The sequence below is a fragment of the Melampsora larici-populina genome (assembly GCF_000204055.1).
Source record: "Melampsora larici-populina 98AG31 unplaced genomic scaffold MELLAscaffold_78, whole genome shotgun sequence".
Taxonomy (NCBI): domain Eukaryota; kingdom Fungi; phylum Basidiomycota; class Pucciniomycetes; order Pucciniales; family Melampsoraceae; genus Melampsora; species Melampsora laricis-populina.
In genome coordinates, this window is record NW_006768842.1 from 222911 (window position 1) to 243961 (window position 21051).

Consider the following 21051-nt stretch of genomic DNA (forward strand, 5'->3'; position numbering starts at 1 on the left):
ACAGTCTTGACACTTTACCTTACACAACTTCTCTTTCTCTAGAATCATCCTTTTCTGCGCGGACATTTAGCAGATTAGCCCAGCTACATAGGGTCAAGATTCAGACTAGCCTTCAAGTTTGTATGAACTTCACTATTCAACCTCAAAAGCCTTTAGAGTCATCAAGGTGCACACAAGCAAATTTCAGATAAAATCTTTCTCTGGTCATTTCTCAAGTAAGATGAATTCCAAGGAAGATGTCCTTTCTGCCACAAGAATGATAACCCAGCCCATGTAAATCCAGCAAGCATGGCTTGAGCTAATTAACACCTGAGGTACGTATTTTTGACATCAACCACCTCTCGTATTCAGTGAGGCAGCTGATTCAAGCCTACCTCAAAAGTCCAAGAGAAATGCTGGAATGATTATCTCAAACATAGCACAGACTCAAAGGTGTTCTTCACACAAGATGATCTTGAACTTTGGAATGTCAGACAGTCTGGTTGGTATGTATTGCTTCACCTCAGATAGATTAAATTTTACTGGTGATTCAAATTACTTGAGACACATTGACACTTTAAAGATCACAGAAGAGGTAAAAAAAGATCTGAAAAACAAAGTGAATGTTTTGGGAATAGTAGTGGTTTGAAAATGGGATTGTTTTGGGATTGGGATTGTCTTGGGAGTCATAATGTTTTGGTTGGAACTTGAAGCATGAGAATGTATGCTGAGCTTCCAAGCTTGGGTTATGGTCATAAAGTGAAAATATATTGCTTATTCAACTTCCATCTTGAGGTTACACCACTCAGCATTGATCTAGCAGGGTATAAAGGAATCTATCTTGGCTGCGCAGACTGAGATTTGCAGGTTTATTCTACAGTCAATCCAGTTTTGCTTGTCCATTCGTATTTTTTATTTTTTATTTTCACATCAATACAGGCCAATACAGGCCATTTTATAAGCATACATAGCCTTCAATCAAGATACCACAATTGAAGTGTAGAGGGTTGTTGATGATCGATGCTGCCAAGTCTCGACCCATCAGATTCAGGATTCAGCATCAATCCATCCTCTCCGAACTCATCCATGCATCACTTGAATCATCCAATCGCTTCTCTCTACCTCGTCACTATCCTTTGAGAATTGGGCTTATCACTTAGTCTTTCATTCCGCAATTCAACCCTTTTGGTCTCGACTGAAACATCTCGGCTTTGACTCAAGTAAGCTCCTTGAATATCTTACTCGTATTGAGATCAGTCATTGGATTGCTGAATATCTTCCTCATCCATCCAGCCAGGTCAATGTTTTGGTCCGTTCATCGGATATGTTCGAGCTCATCAACTCAAATCGTTATCAGTCCTTACCCTATCGCTAATTCAAGGTATGTTGTTCTTTGACTCAACTCTTGTTAACCAACTAAACACGCACTAATCGAAATGGTTCACTTCTCTCAAATCCCTTCTGTCTGTCAACTTAAGCTCTAGTCTTTGGTTCAGACATTTCAAAGTACTTTGAAGATCAATCAATCCACTAAATCCAATTCCGCGTCATCGATCAATCCTGTGTAAGTTGATTTGTGTTGATACTGTTAGTTCATAAGGTGTGACTTGTTTATTGCAAATCATCAGTAAAGCTACTTACCCTGGTTTCTCAACGCTTCACATCAATCTGCCTCAGTCTGTGGATCTTGTAGTTTTTTCTTGCTATGTGATTTTGTTGTTCCTATACTCAAGAAAGAATAAGTGTCTTATTTGTATATAGAAGTTTGTACCTGCCATCTAAATGGCCATTGTTAATAACATCAACAGTTTATATTCATCATTCTGAGTTCTTATGATTGATATACTTTCTGGACTCTTTCGGTTGCCTACGAGTACAATGTGTCTCATTAGATCCACAGTTTGATCTTAGAGTGTATGAAACTCCTGCAACGGTATATAGAAGCACTGTTTTTATGAACTGTCTTGTTTCCTCGTGCCATCTAACCTGAGCTCATACTTGGTGCTAGTAGTCACTGGCTTCCTTGCAGACTTCCGGTCTAAGAACTGTTGGTACTCAGCCTATCTGTGACCACTATCATTGCACATGATCTCCTCACCTTGAGACATGCTGGCAATGCATTTGAAAAGTAATTGAAGCATCACAGGAAGAGACTGTAATTCAAAGAGTCTTTTATTACAACAGCAAACTGAGGCAAGATGAAATACAAGCAGAATACACATTAAGGCTTTGGATTTGATCTGATGCGACAGATTCCCAAAGCTAAGAATGCTATATAAAAATGGAACGATCGAGTTGACCAAAAAAACATCCAGAGCTCAACAATTGGATGTGACGTTTACGAATTGGAGCTGAAGCCTAAAGGAAGGATTTAAAAATGAGACTAAGATCTAAAGACAATACTTCACTAAACATAAGCTTGAGTAGATTAAACCGACATTGGGGTGATCAAGTGATGGCAACAATTCACCTTCTTTTTTGATATTGTGTGGGTAGCAATCGAGACTTTTTATCTTCAATCCTTTATCATCATTCGCTTGAGAAGGAATTGTGAGTGTTTTGGAAGTAGCTGATAAAGGTGCTTTGAACAATCCACTCGAATCTAATGAACTTCAACTGAAAATATAATTCAAAGGAAGATCAGTATTGTGTTCAAGCTAGTTTTCGATTGAGTGAGTGAACTTTACATAATCAAATCAAAGACACCAAGGGTTGAGTTGAAGACGGGAAGGTTTGAACCGAAGCTGAGAGGTCTGAATCGAAACAAAGAGCCTGAAATCAAAGCCTAGAAGACTGGGTCAGCACTCACCTTACGGTTCTTTGGCTGAGAGGATGAATGATGAAAGATAGGATTGAGCTGGAACGATGTGTGTGAGGACAAAGGGATGGTGATGAGGACAGGTTTGTAATAATCAAGCACTGTGGACTATGGTCAGCTGTGGTTGGTCAGACTCACAACTCCAGCATAAGCATATGACTCATATCTTTATGCTTATAGAATCACCTGTATTGCAGTGAAAAATAAATAAATAAAATCCGATTGGACAAGCAAAATTGGATTGACTGTAAATCCTCGCGTGGTACCTGCGTTCTGATCAACTTCAGATATGCAGAATATTGGCAGCATTTTTTGATGTGGTAATACCAAAAGAGCATGCTGTTTGAGCACTGTTTCTTGTCAAGTCAGCTTAAGTGCACGCTTTTAAGATTGTTTATGATGACTTTTAAAGTACCAAAAAGCCCGCAATAGTCATTTAGAAAGGGTCTCTAGTTGGTTGATGAATGCAGATTGAGGATCTGGATCTGGAGATTGTAGAATTTGAGAGATGGTGTTTGATCAGCATTGGTGCCAATGGGAATGAGATGTGAATGGATTGGTTGGGTAATCAGTTGCTTGTAGTGATTGAATGTCACTTGAGTATTCAGTCACTTGACAACTCACTCAGTCTAAATTTACCCCTTGAACCAAATCTGACTTTCTGAGTGTCACTGATTGTGTACTCATATACCACTCTCTATCTCTCTCTGACTGTCTCGCTAATCGTATCTTCAACTCAACTCTGTTCAAAACCACTCATATCAAAATGTCCTCAGCTTCAGATCAGGCTGGATTTCAATCAACCACAACTGTGATCACCAGTACAACCACTACCACTGCTATCACCAAACCTTCTATTCCTTCACATCCAACTATCGCCTCCTCAGCATCTGTCTTTAGTCGCATGTCATTGGAGGATGTTCTTGAAGATCTAGCTTCTCGATTTATTCTCAACTTACCCCCTGTTGAGCTTTCTCAAATCGAACGTGTTTGCTTTCAAGTCGAACAGGCGCATTGGTTTTATGAGGATTTTGTTCGACCCAACAGTTCATTACGTTTACCTTCATACAATCTCAAAACCTTTACTCGACTGTTTTTCGAGAAATGCGATTTCTTAAGAACCGAAGGCGCTCCACTCTCTGGATGGGACCCGTTCGTGGCTGATCTTATTTTCATCTTCACAACAAAGTTCTTACACTGATAACTGCTTCCTCCTTTCAGTCAAGCAGCTTACGATAAGTTTCTGAGGTACAAAGAGCGTGTTCCGGTCTGCGGAGCAATCATCTTGAATTCGGATGCTAGTAAGGTTCTTCTTGTCAAAGGCTATAAAGCAAACTCTTCCTGGTCCTTTCCACGTGGAAAAATCAATGAAAATGAACAACCACGAGATTGTGCGATTCGTGAAGTACTTGAAGAAACTGGTTTTGACATCACATCACATATGTGTTTATCTTCTACTTGGGGATTGGATAGCAAATTATCAGCCATTCAGAAAGGAAGGCCTTCGAACCCAACTCCTTCAGGTCCCAATAACACATCTCACCGTCAATCGAAACATCGTACGCTTCACTCTGAAGGGGATGATCACTTTATTGAAATCATGATCAGGGAACAAAAATTAAGAATGTACCTTGTCACTGGGATACCTGATGAGACTGTCTTTGAAACTCAGACTCGCCAAGAAATCAGTGTGAGTCGAAATTGGAACTTGTGATGGCTCTTCTCAACGCTGACATTTAAAACGTTTCTTTTGGTACCTCCAGGCAATCGCTTGGTTTCCTCTCGCAGACCTCCCTACTTTCACATCGGAAGCTTTTTCACCCAAGAGACCTTCCTCTAATTGGTCGAACATTCCCCCGCAGCACCTGACCGAACCCGATATCCACGGTTTCCGAGCTTCCGCCAAGTTCTATATGGTTGTACCTTTTGTCAGGTAGCTAAAGACACGTCCCTTGAGGCTCTCTTGTGGGACCAGTCATACTCATCTAGTCCTCATCTGCGTGTGTAGTGATTTGCGCACATGGCTTCTTCGCCATAATTTACTGTGTGCGAGCGACTATGGTTTACCGACGTCTTTCAAGCCCGATCAACATTCTCAACATCCTCCTCACATGATGCTAAATGAGATCAATGCTATAGCCGCTGCACAATCTCGATATGCTCATTACCCTGGTGCTAATAATTTTGAAGCGGCTGCGGTTTATGAGCGAGCGCGACGGCTGCAGACTTTTCAATTCGATGAAGAGATTGTTCCTTCCCCCCCTCCGCCACCAGAGCCTAGACTGACACAATCAGCCAAGAAGAAAAAGAAAAAGAATAATCGAAAGAAAGATGTAGATCAGATCAAACAGGATCAACATCTTCATGCTGATGTGTACATTGATGATCAACCTCAGAGCAACACGGAAGACGAAATTGAAGCAAACCCCGAGGTTCCTTGGAATGATCTAGATGAAGGCACAAGGGCTCTTCAGAAACTGTTTTTTGGCGATTCAAAACCTAGTGAAGCTGCTGAAGTGGTGAGTCGGTTTCCTGAAGTCCACTCGGCGCTTAATTTAGGCTATTGTGTACTCGATCATGACGTTGACAGCATCTTTCGTTTCTACCTCAAGCCGAATGGGAAACCGATCCAGTTCTTGACGTACAATGAACGACACCAGCAACAAAACCAATTGGCATCGGATGCCGACACTGATGTCGTCAAAGGGTATGATATTGCTACGTCTTGTAAGTGGATCGGCCATCACCAACATTTCGAAATTTGCGAGACTTACTAATGAAGTATCAAGTAATTGTAGACGCCTCATCAATGTCCTCGAGTTATCGAGATTCTTCTACTCAGATGCCCTCATCAGATGAACATAACGCTCAATCTACCTCCACAAATCTTTTGTCTCAGCTGCTCAATTCCCACAACGGATTTGATCCAGTTCAACTGACTGAGAATGATCGCTCTGCATCTTATCCCGTCACACGGATGACTGAGGCTGAAGCGATGTACTCGAAACATGGTCATTTAGCAGCTCCTAGACCCCAGCCCGCTCCCCAACAAGTCGAACGTCTTTTGGCCATGCTACAGGCCCCAACCCCTGGTCCATTATCTTCGATCGGACGTCATTCACACCATCCTGAAATGTCGCTTCCAGGTGTGCTTAATCATAATGTCTCTCAACCACATCCCGACATGGGTCAATTTAGCAGTGATGGCGAACTAGAGCAAAACACTCCTCGGCACCGTGGAAACCCTGCGTTTGAACCACCATCGAACGGCGTTGGCGGATACAATAGTGGACCCGATATACCCATGACTTCACCGAGATCTGGGGGTACATCTGTTCCTCTTACCTTCTCCACATCTCGAACGTCCCAAGCGACTCAACATTTGAACACATATCCATCGCCCGTTATATACAGCTCCCCAACTGTGGGTTTCAATCAATACAATGGCACTACGTCCGCTGAGCCTATTACCCCTCGAGCTTCAAACTTGCTCGACCTGCTCATCAAAGGCAATGCTAAAACGGCGACCGGCATAACCAGTGATACATTATCATTTCCTACTACCCAGGCAATCCCACCAGCATTGCATCAGACGCGCTTGCCAGCCGGGCGTGTAGCGGCTTCCCATCATCACACCTTTGCTTCTCAGCCCACCCCACCAACGGTCATCAACTCTCTTTTGAGCTCACCATCGTCTCATTTACCATTAAAGGAAGCTGAACGTAGGGAGAAACAAGACGCTCTTTTGAGACAACTACAATCATTGGCCAACCTTGGATTACATCATCCTTCTCAATCAACTATTGCAATTGATTGAGAACTCAAAACCTCCTCGGATCTGAATCCAAAATCTTTGGCTCATACTTTTTTCACTCATTGTTTTGAGGTTTTCATCTGTTTAAGCATTGTGTAATGTGATTGATTTGATTTACTCATAAAGTGTAGAAGGGATAAATTCGAGATGATAAGAAAGTTTTTTTTGTTTGGTTGGGAATAGATTATTTCAGCAGAGATTGGTGATTGGTGGGATGTATTGTTGTAATATGTATCTGGACCTTTATCTTTTTGGACGTTTTAAATCTTACTTCTGGTCTGTGTTGAGTGTTACAATTAAGAAAGAAAAAAAAACAAGTGTTTTTAACTTTTCTTTGTATATCTTCTACAATTCACTCTACCTACGCGTAATTCCGACTTACAAGCATGATTATACACTTACCCTTATCTCTCAAAATCGCCTAGTCTTTTAACTCTTTATTTCATCTTATTGATCCGATTCCCTTTGACCATTGAGTTTTCTTGATTGACTGTTTGTTTTTTTGTTGTGTGATCATTACCTAGTTTGATATTTGTGCATGTACACTTCTCAACTTTTCTCTGGGCCTATGTCACGATTTCTTTTCTGTCTCTTGTTATTGTGCTTGTGCGTGTGTTCTCTTGTGGATTGAGAAGAATGTTTTATGGGGTAAATTCTATACACATGAGGAACTTGGAGGTGCGTGGATACGAGAGTCTCAGTGTATATCTTTCATCGTTTGGTTTAACTTTGGGGTATTGGTTGACTTGACTCAGATTTGTATCAGAAATCACTTTGTGCTACTGCCCAATCATTATGACCACTGCTTATTTATTGGGCAGAGGCCTAGCCCAGACTGATCTGTCTTGGTACTGCTGATGTTTTCTTGTAATGCTATGAAGAAAGTGGAAAAAATGTTGATGTGATATCCTCAATTGTTATCTCTGATGTTTTGAACTCAATGTGAACTTTTGGATGGTTTCAAGAAGAAGTTCAACTTTCAACTTTCAGGTTTCTTGGTGACAAGTATGATTTTTAAAGTTCCTTGGGTTGTTGTTAGATTTTCTTTTGATCTAAAAAATCAAGCCAGATTTGACTGCAATGTTTAGATACAAGAAAAACTCAAAAGCAAGTCCGAGTTAAACTTGCAGGATCTTTGCACTGAATCAAGACCCATCTCAAGGTTCAAAGAAAGTTGATTCTCTTGTGGCTGTAGCTTTGCTATTCACAAAAACCAGGTATGGTTCTGAGTTGCCTGGTCATATAACTATAACAGGCTCAATGCTGGGTTTATCACATGATGGATGTTTCATTAAACATCCTTCTAGACCATATGACCAATGATAACAAAATATGGAATTCAACAAATGAGCACCAAGAATAGATGAATGAGAAAATACGTCTAAGGGAAAACATGCAAAGAAATCATCTTCCTGTTAGTATGAATAATGAGATGGTGTTATGAACTAGCTTGAACGTAAGAAAAAGCTACACGAAGGAAGACATAGTCACAAAGATGTTTCATGAGTTGATACAATCTAACACAGTCCTTCTTCGTCAGATGCACAGAAAATGAACGCTAAAGATTGAAAATTAACATTTATTGTTCTAATCCGTCTTTCTCAAGTGGTTTTTCATTACTAGTCTCACTGGTATTCTCAGAATCTTTAATTTTCAAAGAACTTTCGAGTGGAGTCACTGATGGACGAGCGTTATGGACTACGTTGAGCCATCCTGACTTGGCGAAGATAGCGTCCAAATCTTCGAGGGATCGACCTGCAGTTTCCGGGAAGAAGATATACACAACAGGAACAATGAAGGCGTTGATGGCTGCAAAGATGATATCTGATTGACGGAAAAGATAACAGGGGGTTAGCGAATTTTTATAAAATACTTTAGTTTCAAGACTTACATGTTCTCCATCCAATGTTTTGAAACGAAATGGGCGTGATGAGGACGATCAAGAAATTGAAAATCCAATCTGAAAAATAAAGGGAATGATGGGTTTCAGAACGCAATCTCATTTAAACGTAGCTAAAACTTCAGTCCACTCACTGGACGCAGTACTGATACCGGTAGAAGCAGCTCGAGTACTCAAAGGAGGGATCTCAGCAGAGTATAGCCATCTTGAAGATACGATGATCTACTTTAGCATCACGATACACAAAATATATCACATCTAAACAAAATACGTACGACATTCCTAACCAACCGATTCCGAAGAATGAGTTGTAGACAAACAAGAAGACCGTGGCCGCAATCGCGGCCGAAGCACTGTTGAGGCCAACATGGGGTTGAATAGCCCATGCAGCAACTGCAAGTACAGCCATACTAAGACACATACCAACGGCGCCAAAAAGCATTAACTTTCGTCGACCGAAACGCTCTGAGATGGTAACATGTTGATTAGATAGACTTTGAACGTTCAAGACCGTAACAGAAAGCACTGACCAATGGTATAAACACCAATCCAGGAAGCCAAGAAAAACTCGGTACCAGTGCATGCGGCTAGAACTCGCGATAAGATGGGGCTTAAGTGAAGGTAATCTATAAACAATCGTTCAAAGTTTAATCTCTAGGCTTCTTTGGAATTTGAAAAGACTAGATGAAATATGAAAGCAGCTGACTTTCATAAATTGTGGCTGCATACTGGAAACAACAAGTTTAGCAGATAAGTCACGATTGCCCCTCCCCACCTGGACACCGGAGTAAAAGTAGTATTCAAAGGTAATACGCACGTAGGTGATGAGGTTAATTCCACTAGAATACAAAAAGAGTTTCAGCTGAAGTTTATAATGTAGTCACTACCAGTGAAGATTTGTAACATACCTAATCTGTTGAAAGCACTGACTGACAAATCCCAATGTTGCACGATGAAAGTTACGAGTTTTTCCCATCTTGAAGACATCTAACATATGCGGGTTTTCCGAACCAATCAGAGATTCTTCCACGGATTTGATGATCTTCGTAACTGATGGGTCGTCCTTTGAAACTCCATCCAAGGCCGCAAAGACTTGCCTAGCTTCTTCAATTTGTCCTTTTCTGACTAACCATCTAGGGGATTCAGGAAGTGACATAACGCTAGACATGATGATAACTGCAAAGACGACTTGTAATGCAATCGGGGCTCTCCAAGAGGCTGAGGACTCCCCTGTAAAGTAGAATGCCAACTGTAATAGAATCTTCATCAGCTGAGCTCCCAGTTGAGATTTCGAGTTTTGCCAGAGCTTGAAGATGCATTCACTTACATCGACCCAATAACTAATCATGATTCCTGCGGTAATCAAAGTTCCCTCCAACATCACCAGTTTACCACGGTCGCAGGCTCGAGAGCACTCTCTACAAAAAGTATATGCATTAGCGACAGTATGGGATGATCCTCAATTCATCACATCACTTACGATTGCCAAACGGGAACACTAGCAGTGATGAAACCATTTCCGTAACCGGTTACAATCCGACCAACTTTAGGCGGCGCGAAATAAATGTCATCAGTCTACTACTTCAGAGAATTTTATTGACTTTATCGTGATTGCTTACCTATAAGTTGAGCTAAACTAAAGGATGTAGTCTGGAGAATAGTTCCAACCACCTGGATAACTCTCACATACTTGCATGTAAGATTGAGAAGTTTCACAAGATTTTTAATTCAAGAAAAGACTGACCATGACAGTAGCACCAGCAAAAATAACCTTTCTGCGTCCAAACTTATCACCGAAATACAAACAACTCAATGCTCCCATCATGCAACCTGATTTTACATCGATCATATGATTAACAACTTTGACTTGGATGATCATGATCATGATGAACGGGCGACTCTCGGAGCCAACTTACCAATTTCATAAAGAGCACTGGAACCAACGGAAATATAGACAAGAAAAAAAGTGTATGTATGGGCTCTTAGCAAGTGGAAGAAGACACGAAATTTTTATTAGAAATTCCTCACATTGCAGCACCTTGGAGGGTCGAGTTTTTACTTTTTTGTTGCTCGCTCAGGTGAGACGAGATAGTATCCATTTCTGGAAAGACTTTAACAAAAGCCGGAAGTGTCAAGAGTCCACCCATAACACCCTGATCGTATCCGAATAAGCTTTAGAGGGAGAAACCAAGCGGCGATTTAACTTGGACTAGTCTGAAGCTCCTTGATCAGAGGAGAAATGGGAAAACACGCACAGAAAACCCATTCCGGATAAGAAAGCAACAGCTCTGTTCAAGTTCTTCCCTTCCAGCCCGCAATACGGAGCGGAGAAATTAAGTCCCAGCATCTTGTTGACTGTCTAACGAGCGATCAAATGTGACAAAACCTGGAAAGGAACGACGGAAAGTGAGAAAACACAAGCAGGGATTGGGTCGGCAGCGAACCTTCTGCTCAGGGAAGCGGATGGATACCTAGCAGATCGTCAGAGCTTCTGAGCTGGACTTGAATTTCGTAAATGAGGATAGGAAGGGTAACCAGATCCGGATGATGCGAGACAAATCCAAGTGCTGTTCCGACACAACGGGATTCATTTCTAAGATCTCATACATGTACTAAATTTATTAGGGTACCAAAAAAACTTGACGCGTGTACGTACATAGATGCGATGGTGGGTAGACTCAAGAAGAATAAATTCATAATTGAGGCTTACAGTTTATTAGTACTGTTACTCGAAGGAGCTCTGAGGCGTCCAGCAGTTCAATCGCAGATCTAAATTACAAAATTGTGAGGATTGGAGGGTGCCTTTGCATGGCCTTTGAGGTGCTTGAAGCCAGGCCGGGGTCTGCAGGTCTTTGAATGTTAGAAGATCTTGAGATGTACACAGCGATAAGCCTCCCTTGCCTGTTCATTTACCGGTGCCAAAACAGGTGAATATCGGAAAAACTGATGAAACGAGAGTAAAAGAATTGATTCAATATGCAAGGTTCTTATCGGTTTGATACTGATGATCAAAGTGCGTAACTCATCAATTCCACTCATATGAACACCATGAAGCACAACGCGGAAAGAGAAAGGTATCACACTTGATTGAGACCAAAATAAAGCGAAGATGACGAAATGATGTACATAGTATGCAGTGAAATGTTTCATGAGACCGAAGCATTGGAGTGGGACGCAGCCGCTATATAAGACCGGACTGTAAGACATGGGAAAGATGACGGCAAAATGGTTTTGTCATGAGACAGAAATAGTGAAATGTAACGAGCAGATTATAACGTCAACAATCATGAGCTGAGCAAGTGAGGATTTGATTTGTGTTGATGTGGATAGGACCCCTGTTATCTCCTATAAATGTACAATTGTGTCACAGCTTGATTTTTGGGCCTTTTGGCTCCAAGGACATGGGGTTTTTGCCCCAAAACAGGGTTTGGCTGCAGTTGCACAACAAGGTTATTGCTCCAAAGCTCAATATTTTGGCCTATTTGGCTCCAAGTAGACAACAAACATCCAATGCCCCATGTTGGCACATAAAACCTTGAAACCACAAAGCCTTCTTTGATAGATCACATACCTTCTTCTGCCTAGGTAATATCCTGCTGAGTGACACAGAAGAGTGGTGTATATCAATTGCAGGGATAAATGTGTATGCAAGAAATTAAGGTGTCTCATCTCAGTAGGATGCACTGCCCACAAAGATGCCTTGGATTGGAAAATCCAAGGTATCCTCAGATGGTGATAGCCTTGGACATGGTGCGGAACTCAAAGCTCAACAAGATATTTACAGAGCTTAAAGAGGAATGATCTACTTGTTAACTAACTAATAGAAGTTTCCTAAGATCGCCTCTCTGAAAGAATCCTCACAGAAGAGCTTACTGAATTCTTTGGAATAGAAGAGACAAAGACAAAGGCACAAAGGAAGTAATCCCAATACTTGCTATAAGTATTATTCCAGTTAAGTCAATATATAAAAGAAAGCTCAACATTTTCTCATGATGTTATTACAGAATGACAGTGTAATATAAAGCATATAAAACACATGTCTTCTCTGATAGAGAGGCTGGCTTGAGTGACCTGGTACTGCATAAGTTTATGATGATAAAAATAATTGAAGCTCTGTAAGAGATGAAGAAGAAAGGGAAAACAATTTTGCCAAAAATCACACAAGTATATGTACAAGTGCCTGTAGAAAAGATACAACACCCTTGGGGCCAAAAGATTGTTACAGTGTATGTGATACGCCCAAGTGTGAGCCAGTTTGGCCAGGGGGTGACATATGTATCTTTTCTGCAGGCACTTGTACAAATCAATAAAAGTGGTACACAGCTCTCAAAAACCCTCTTTACCATCTCAAAAAAATGTAATGATCTTGGTATAAATTCAATATGCAATTCATTTATTAGCACTCTTCAATGTTGTATTCAACTGCTTTCTAACACATTACTAATAATCATTGATCTTTTTATGATCAATATTCATATAGATTGGCTTATAAACACACATTCTTGATAATAAATGAAGTTTGTTTATCACTAATTGATTCCAGATGGATGATGCTGTTTATTATTGAATGAATGGTGTGTAATTGATCATCAAGGTTTTATGAATTCATCTTATGATTTCATTTCAATGATGGATTTGATTGTTTTTGAAACCCCTGTTTTGGGGCTCTCACCATAATGAAACCTTGAAATAGATTTGGAAGAGCATCTTTGAGCTCTTCCTCTTTTCCTTGTCATATTTTTGCCTGCCAGCACGCCTATATTGTGAGGAAATTTATCTTGACAGATTCAGCATGCAGGCCTACATGTGCGCTGAGTATGACTTATATTTACAGGAACTTGACAGCTCAAATTTGGCACTTTGCTCAAGTAAAGTGGTGCTACAAGTGACACAAGTGGTATACAAGGCTTATAAGAAGCTCTTTTTGATTTTTTGTGAAGTTGCACAATGTTTAGAGCCATTGAAAGAATTCCAAGCAAAGTTGCTTGAAGATTCTGCTGGTCTCAGGCCAAAGTTAATGCAATCAAACCTTGACCTTACAGTTAAGAGGGATGCGGACCAAGATTTCTCTTGAAGAAAAAAAGCTTTGGCCACTTCTAACACTCATCAAGGTGGCCTGTAGCAGTGATGAAACAGAACCTACCCCGCACTGCCAGCATAGATGCGTCGGGTTGAGAAATCCAAGGCATCATTGGAGGCAAATCCTCGGACAGACCTTGTCCAAGGTTTTTGCCCGAGGTATTTTTTTGCCCTGAGAATTACCTCGGATCAAAACCTCGGGAAGCTTCTGTCCGGGGTTTTGCATCCGAGGATACCTCGGATTTTGTAATCCAAGGTAAATATGTTGGTGGTGCCGTTGGCTAGTCTACAGCCCAAAAGACCCCCCCAAAAAATGTTGATAGACTGAATAAGTCTAACAACAAAAGACTAACTGTATGAGGTAGCAGATCTGTGACTGAGAGTGAAAAGAATGATATAAACAATACAAGCTAAAATCACATCCCAGAGAAGTAGTGGAACCACTCATAAAGGTGGCCTGTAGCAATGATGAAAATGATCAGGGAGCAGTCCAGATTTTTATCACTGGTAAAGGTCTAATTTGTGCTCATATGCTACTTGACATAGCACAGCACTTGAAACACTTGTGCTTCTATTGGACAGCCAAAAGGTGAAACAAGATCAAAGCATCCCTCAAAACTCAGATTCACCACAGTATGGCTGACCGTCTTGCTGGAGTTTTTTGTTGTGATGATGCACCAGCAAGTCCCATTGAATCACTGGAAGGACTATGCCAAGACTGCTACTCACCAGATCTTCTCAATGTCTCAACTCAAAAGGTTAAAAAATGTTGGTGGTTGAATTTAAGCTTTCTTAGCTAATAGGATGAGAATGAGATCAAATAAGATAATAATTCTGTACACATCTTCTCAATAAGACCATGTTTCATCAAGACATTAGTCAAAGGTTTGGCCAACCAAACATCTTGGTGCTCCCAAGCTACTACATTTAGTGCAAGTTCCCAATATATAGAGACATTCAGACCCTGTGTAGAACAAGTTCTTAGATGCAGTCTGTATATTCAAATTACCATGAAAGTAATTTCTCATGGACTGACTTCCTTCTGAAGTCAAGTCTTCCCCTGCTTGTTCTACCACTACAAGAACCTGTATTGAATGGTACTCAACAGTGTACAAGTGAGGCCGGAAAAGATACGACACCAGTTTACTCCACCCAGTACACCAGTTGGGGCCAGCGGAGTAAACTGGTGTCGTATCTTTTCCGGCCTCACTTGTACATTGGGCTTTACAGGTGCAGTGTAACAGTACCGTGTTGACAACCCGCTGTAGCAGGGCTTTGTGGCTGCCAACAGGCCTGCTGTAGGCCACAAATCCCTGCTGCAGGGGACAATTGTCACAGGGCCATTACAAATCTAGGTGTGAGGCTAGATCACAAAGCCAAGATATCCCTGCACCACAGCTCCATACAGGAGTGTAGAGAGCACTTTCGGGACCCATCAGACATTGTGCATCCTTGGACATGGATGAACACAGTTTACGGAGATCATGAAACATCCAAGCTTGAGGCTAGAACACAAAACCATGATATCCACACACCATGGCTCCATACAGGGGTGTAGATAGTATTGTTGGGATTCATCAACATTTCACATCTGTCCACGTGGATAAACAAGGTTTACGGAGCTGCAAGCAATATGTGGCTGCACTGGTTACCAGTGCATTCAGATTGGCTGAAATTGACACTGCACCACACTGCCCGCATAGTCGCCTTGGCAAAAAACATTCAAAGAGTCCTTGGATGCCCCCCTGAGCAAAAGGGCACCTGAGAAATACCTCCAAGGCAGATTTTGGCCATTGCCGTTGCCTTGGATGGATCCTTGGTGGGAGCTTCCCTTGGAATCAAAATCCAAGAACTCCTCAGATTTTTGCATCCAATCCAAAGATGCTGGCTGTGCCATTGCACACCGCAGGGGACCAATGTCATTTTGGCCACTGTTCACATTTGCACCACACCACAGCCCAAGTTCTGCGGCTGCAAGCTGCTTTTTACCTGCCAAATACAACCCCTGTGCTGCACTGCGCTTTTATGCGTACAGTGCAAGGGACTTTTCATTTTTGGCACACTGTGCTACTTTCTCAGAGCAGCGCAGTCCTCAAAGTCCCTTTTTCAGGGCAGCACACCTTTTGTGCAAAATGTGCTGCACTGCGCTGAGGTCGGGGGTTGGCATGTGTCTACGGAAATAAGTGAGGCTACAGGGAAGAATCATTAGCCTTGTCAGAAGACCTTTTTGAAGTGTTCTGAAAATTCAATATTTCTAAAGAAGTTTTGAATTGATAGATCTCTGTACAGAGTGGAACATAGTACCATCTGGATCTGCCAGACATTTTGCATGTGTGTATGGGCATAAACCTGGTTTACAGGAACAAATCTTCTGAAGATATCAAAGAATTGCCACAATCTTCTGGAGCTTTCTCAGTAAGGCTACTCTGAAAATGAAATATTGTCAAATTTGTTTTGGTTTAGAGAACTGTCCAGATGGTTGCAGGTACCATCTTAAGTTCTTTTGATTTTTTTCTGAAGGTTCTCTGAAATTTGCAAGTTATGGTAGTCTCTGGCCTACCAGTGACTAGTAGCTGGTCACTGTGCTATACTCCCTTGCGGCCACCCACATCTGCAAGCAATCCCTCACCATCAGATTGTATCACACCTCAATTATGCACATGTAGGATACTCAGTTTTGGTTGGGTGTAACCATGAAAAACTCTTTGAATTGATGCCAACTTTTGGGAGAATCACTTGCATGTTCATCAACTTGCTCTCATTGCTGCAAGCTCTGCTTCACCCTGGACCTGGGGTTTATTTCAATGGTTTGACTTTCAAAGTGGCATTTCTTGAATCTCATCTTCAACCTCACTTCTGAATCCAGCTAGACCTCTCCCCACACCACCCCTCTTCTTACAGGTAGATTGGAATTGTGTAATTTTGCTGAGAATTAGCAAAGTCCACCTGAGAAGTCCTGGTAAAGGCATCATACAACCATAGCACCTTGCTCGCTGCAGATTTGTTTTTCACACATGTGCTTATTGATTGCCTGTGGCAAACATGTCCTGGTTTGTCCCACTTTCATGATTTCACATCACCATTTACCCTATAATATTTATGCCTGCATTGCAATGTGTTGCAAACAAACACACCAATGAATACAATCATCAATACCTCCAGCCCTCTATAACTCTTCTTCTTGCAATTGACACAAATTCAAATGGTCTGGTTGAAGGCAAAAAAATTTGGACCTAGAATGGGTTCTACTACTAGATATTCCTCAGAAGTCAGATTCATAACTCAAATTACCTCTAGAGGTTTGTGCAAGGTCCAGAGGTCAATACCTATAATCTTGTTTGTATTGCATAAGGAAAATAAGGTATTTTTGTGTTCCATCAAGGTTGGCTTTGTCCTCTTCTCCCCTGTTGAATCCATAACAGCAGATTCAGGGTATGTTCAATCATAAGATTTCTGGACAGAAATTGCATTCTGTAAATTTTAAAATGGCAAACTGGACCAACTCCACCAAACCAGCACCTTAAATTTTGCAGAATGCAATTTCTGACCAGTTCTGACCAGAAATTGCTCAAGTTGCCCTTAGTGTACTTTGTATATGAATGCTTCAAACAACTTGACCAAAGTACTCATTCTCGTCAACATTGCTAAGAACATATTCTGATCCATCTAATTACAATGGTGATAGGTGCAGCTTTTGTAGCAATTGTTTTATAATCTATAGTCCATCCATGAAAGATTGGTGTGTACAAGCCCCATGTGCCGCATCTGTGTGCACTGTGCTCTGAAAAATCACCCTCCTGAATTTTTTCCTCTTTTCGTGAACCCTTTTAAATAGTCTCGCTTTCAATTTGCTTTGTCACATCCAACTCTTCCATAGCCCAGAAATGTACGCACCAAGAGCTTCAAGGTCGAGTCGAGAAAGGAGATCGGCTACATGCGCTGCAAACCTTTCATTGGTGATACCATTTCAGATACCCTCACCCAAAACGCGAAGACTTCTCAAATGACCGCTATGCAAGCCCATCTCATCCGGCCACTCACTTCAATCACTCATCTAATCCTACTGCGCCACACAAAAAATCTACCTAGTGAAGATGAGTGAGTATGTCCGTGATATTCATATTTGAGATGACACAAAAACTTGGGCACTAGGAGTAGATACGAGAATAGGTTTAGGCACCATCTGACGTAGCCAAGACGAACGATGGGTAAGCCATCGAGTTGGGCGTGATTGCACTTCTGTGCCGTCTTGTTTGCGATAATGGCTCATTACCTTCTTTACTATGAAGATGCTCTTTACCTTCATGATGATTACCAATCATGTGGATGATCTCGAACTCAGTTCTTCCCACTTTATTCTATTTACTCAAGAAAATTAAAAAGAAATACTATCATCGAGGAACCTCAAGTTTTCCGAGATCTTTCTACTTTGTATAAATCACTTCACCAATTCATATCAATTGTCAGACCCACTCTCCTCTCCATCTTTTCTTTCCAAGTTGTAATACCTTTTAGTCCACCCCATAGCGGACCTCTTTATGCTCTTTGAGTCAGTTGCATCTGTATCTCGAAACTATTCTACTATGGCTTTTGATCCGATTACTTTGCAACCAGTTGCCCCGATTCTAGCTAAACCTACTCATCGTGAGTTTAGCTCGGATCCCCCAGGCTCCAAACCTATTCAACATTGTCGATGTCTTCTCAATGAAATCATAATCCAGATATGCGGGGTTGCCATGTACGTCACACCCGAGCTTTTGGAGAGTGCATGGTCTGTTCCTTGTTCCTATGATCGGTGCAGTCGCCGTAGAGATTATGGCATCATGCTTCAAGTTTGATTGTGCCTGGAAATCCGAGTGAGTTGAATTCAGACCAAATGACTTTGCCAGACCCTCGAAAGCTGATGAAAGACGATCTGAAGGTGCGCATGATGAATCAAGTTGGCTGAGATTGGTCAATAAGAAATATAAGAAAAAAATCATCCCCACTAGCAATAGTAACCGGACGTTTGCCTAAAAAAATCTCAGGGAAGGAACAGTCACATATCAGTCCATCATACTCAATACAAACTCTGATCAGTGTACCTGAGCACAAACTCTCGCGTGTCTGCCCTTGATCTTGAGGAGAATCCGCACTTATCATATAAGTAGACTCCTTCTATCCCAATTACTATCACCTACACATCATTTACAGCCCCCAACTCATCACAACGCTTTTCTGCCTCATCGCATTCACAACCGCTTTGATCTCGCCACTTTTCTTGAATTCTTTTCCCTGGCTATTCTCCAACTAGCTCAAAAATTTAAGGCTTTCTCAACGTCATATCTTGAATATTATTATTACTATCGCTATGTACGCACGCAACTGTGGAGTGAACCTTTGTCTATCTGGTAACGGAAACTTCGAAGACCCTGCGCCACACAACTCATCATACTCAGGACAACTTTTGGCTGCACAGCACCTAGACTCTGCTCGAGAGGATCTGAAGCTCGACATGAGAAAAATGACAAACCTTACGCGCCGGGAGCCCTTCATCGGCGATACAAATTCAGATACCGTCAACCTGGAATACGCAGACATGTCTAATGATCGTTACAGAAATAAGTCTGGTCCGGTTACTCATTTCAAGCCGTCCAAGCCGAGCCCACTCAGTAAGAATCTGCTTGAGGAGCATGGGCTGTCCATGGTAGAGGAGGCTATGTTCTTATTCATGATTGATACAGCCTGTCTTAGGTTAGTCGCACGTCTATCGCATGCTTTTTCGATCTCTTGCTCTCAATGATATATCATGTTTGCGACGTACTCATTTAAAGCTTCTTGTTTGATACATAGTTGAGTTCCATACAACTTTAGATAACAGGATGGTTCCGATCATGTTTTGTGAGACCTTTAAGAAGCTATCTCGATCGATTTCTGGCATCCATTGAAATACCCGCCAAAATAATACCCACCTGATCAAGTAGTCTCGAAGATATCAATCGACCCCTATATGACTGATACAAAACCGAATCCCTCACTTAAAATGATCGGCCTCCTCGCAATGGAAATACCCCGTACTCAAGGAATATTGAATAGCCGGTGTAGGATATGTAATGGAGATTCGGAGCCCATCTTGGCAGGAACCCGACACGACTGAACACAATCCTCAACTCGTCATTCACGGCTACATAGAAACTGAATGTTAAAAAATTGTCCTCTGTCCAAATCTTAGTAGTCAAGTAGCAGACTCTCTCCAGAATCTTCGCTGGACTCTTCTTGTTCGTGTTGTGCATCAGCGTATTTGTTTCAATATTGATTCCTCTTGAACGAAGTGGCTTGTTATGTATGTTGTTAAACTTTATTCAGTTCCGAGAGGTAGTGAGGGGCGAGAAAATTTTTTACCAGTCTTGATTAAAATTAAAAAGTGATTCGATAATTTGTGGCAACCATGGTATATAATCTTGTTGGTCTTTCAGCAACATGAGCTCATAGATATTGTCCCCGTGCGCTATTCCCCTTGTATCTCTAAGCTTGGTCCGTAGTTGAGACTGGTTCATTGCTGAAAGGAGAAAAGCGTTAAGATCAATGGCATAAACAGCTTTGCGATGAAGTCCAATGAGCAGATACCAGTCTTGCACAAGAACGAGGATTACATTCATTGACCTTTTCTGCAAATTTTGTTTCGACAAAGTTGTGCATTGCCTGCGACCGAATTTCAACTTTCGGAGTGATGTTTCCTGAGGAGGCTCTGAGTAGTATACAAGAGATATGAAAAGTAAAATTTGGCAACGCTTGCCTCATGTATCTCCAGTAACAAAGGGCACATGAGTATAAATGAGAGAGGTTATGAAACCTCCAAGGCAACTCAAACTTTTGAACGTTCCCTGATAGAATATGGGTCTTGTGTTAAGTTAGAGGCAGTTGGTGTTTTTGCTTACATTTATCTGCTGGAGCTCCAAGAGCTTTAACCAGGCTAAACCAAATACGGAACGCGAGTCCGTGTTGTTTCCCATTCATTCCCAGATTGAGATGTCGCTATGCCCCTAATGCCCACGACTCTTCATCAGCTCAAGAGAATAGAGTTTTGGGCCAACTGCGCCAATCTTGCAAGTCTATGTCTGGACTGGAATCATGAGAGCTTCTCACGTTTGTGATTCCTCGCCGTTGGCTGTAGGAGTGTAGATTCGGATGCTGAGCTTTTCGCAGCTTTCCACCCCGTTGTTGAAGATATGTCTCATTAATGGTATAGATCGGTAGACCAATCGCGACGTGTTCAGCTGACATCGTGAATTGCTCTGAAAGCAGATCAGCACATTTGCCTACCGTGTCTGCGCCGATTTGTTGAGCGAGGCAATTAGGGTGGCAGTTCGTTACCGCAGGTTTTCATTAAACCATTCCGTGCTTCCCAGCACCAAGTAAAACTAGGCAGGTCTCACCACTTACCCCAGGGTAGCCATCTTTTGCAAAGATTTTGGCCCGTCA

The 21051-nt window shown here is 41.7% G+C and overlaps 4 protein-coding genes across 4 annotated transcripts; 2 read left to right on the plus strand and 2 right to left on the minus strand.

The window, feature by feature from the left end:
- Positions 1 to 3321: 3321 nt before the first annotated feature.
- MELLADRAFT_50842 (uncharacterized protein) lies at positions 3322 to 4734 on the plus strand (the record flags this gene model as incomplete). The annotated part of the gene is made up of 4 exons (XM_007417755.1): positions 3322 to 3953; positions 4038 to 4242; positions 4375 to 4487; positions 4561 to 4734. The coding sequence occupies 4 exons, from the start codon at positions 3564 to 3566 to the stop codon at positions 4732 to 4734; spliced, it is 882 nt and encodes a 293-aa protein (XP_007417817.1).
- Positions 4735 to 8190: 3456 nt separating this feature from the next.
- Positions 8191 to 10858, minus strand: MELLADRAFT_40556 (uncharacterized protein; the record flags this gene model as incomplete). Its single annotated transcript, XM_007417747.1, has 15 exons — positions 8191 to 8435; positions 8503 to 8571; positions 8646 to 8716; positions 8787 to 8976; positions 9042 to 9137; positions 9218 to 9239; positions 9329 to 9350; positions 9420 to 9760; positions 9839 to 9929; positions 9992 to 10055; positions 10131 to 10182; positions 10256 to 10341; positions 10428 to 10444; positions 10540 to 10683; positions 10767 to 10858. The coding sequence occupies 15 exons, from the start codon at positions 10856 to 10858 to the stop codon at positions 8191 to 8193; spliced, it is 1602 nt and encodes a 533-aa protein (XP_007417809.1).
- Positions 10859 to 18940: 8082 nt separating this feature from the next.
- Positions 18941 to 19726, plus strand: MELLADRAFT_113158 (uncharacterized protein; the record flags this gene model as incomplete). Its single annotated transcript, XM_007417785.1, has 2 exons — positions 18941 to 19323; positions 19666 to 19726. The coding sequence occupies 2 exons, from the start codon at positions 18941 to 18943 to the stop codon at positions 19724 to 19726; spliced, it is 444 nt and encodes a 147-aa protein (XP_007417847.1).
- Positions 19727 to 19967: 241 nt separating this feature from the next.
- Positions 19968 to 20853, minus strand: MELLADRAFT_113159 (uncharacterized protein; the record flags this gene model as incomplete). Its single annotated transcript, XM_007417793.1, has 3 exons — positions 19968 to 20128; positions 20508 to 20604; positions 20716 to 20853. 3 exons carry the CDS (start codon positions 20851 to 20853, stop codon positions 19968 to 19970), a joined length of 396 nt encoding a protein of 131 aa, XP_007417855.1.
- Positions 20854 to 21051: the final 198 nt, after the last annotated feature.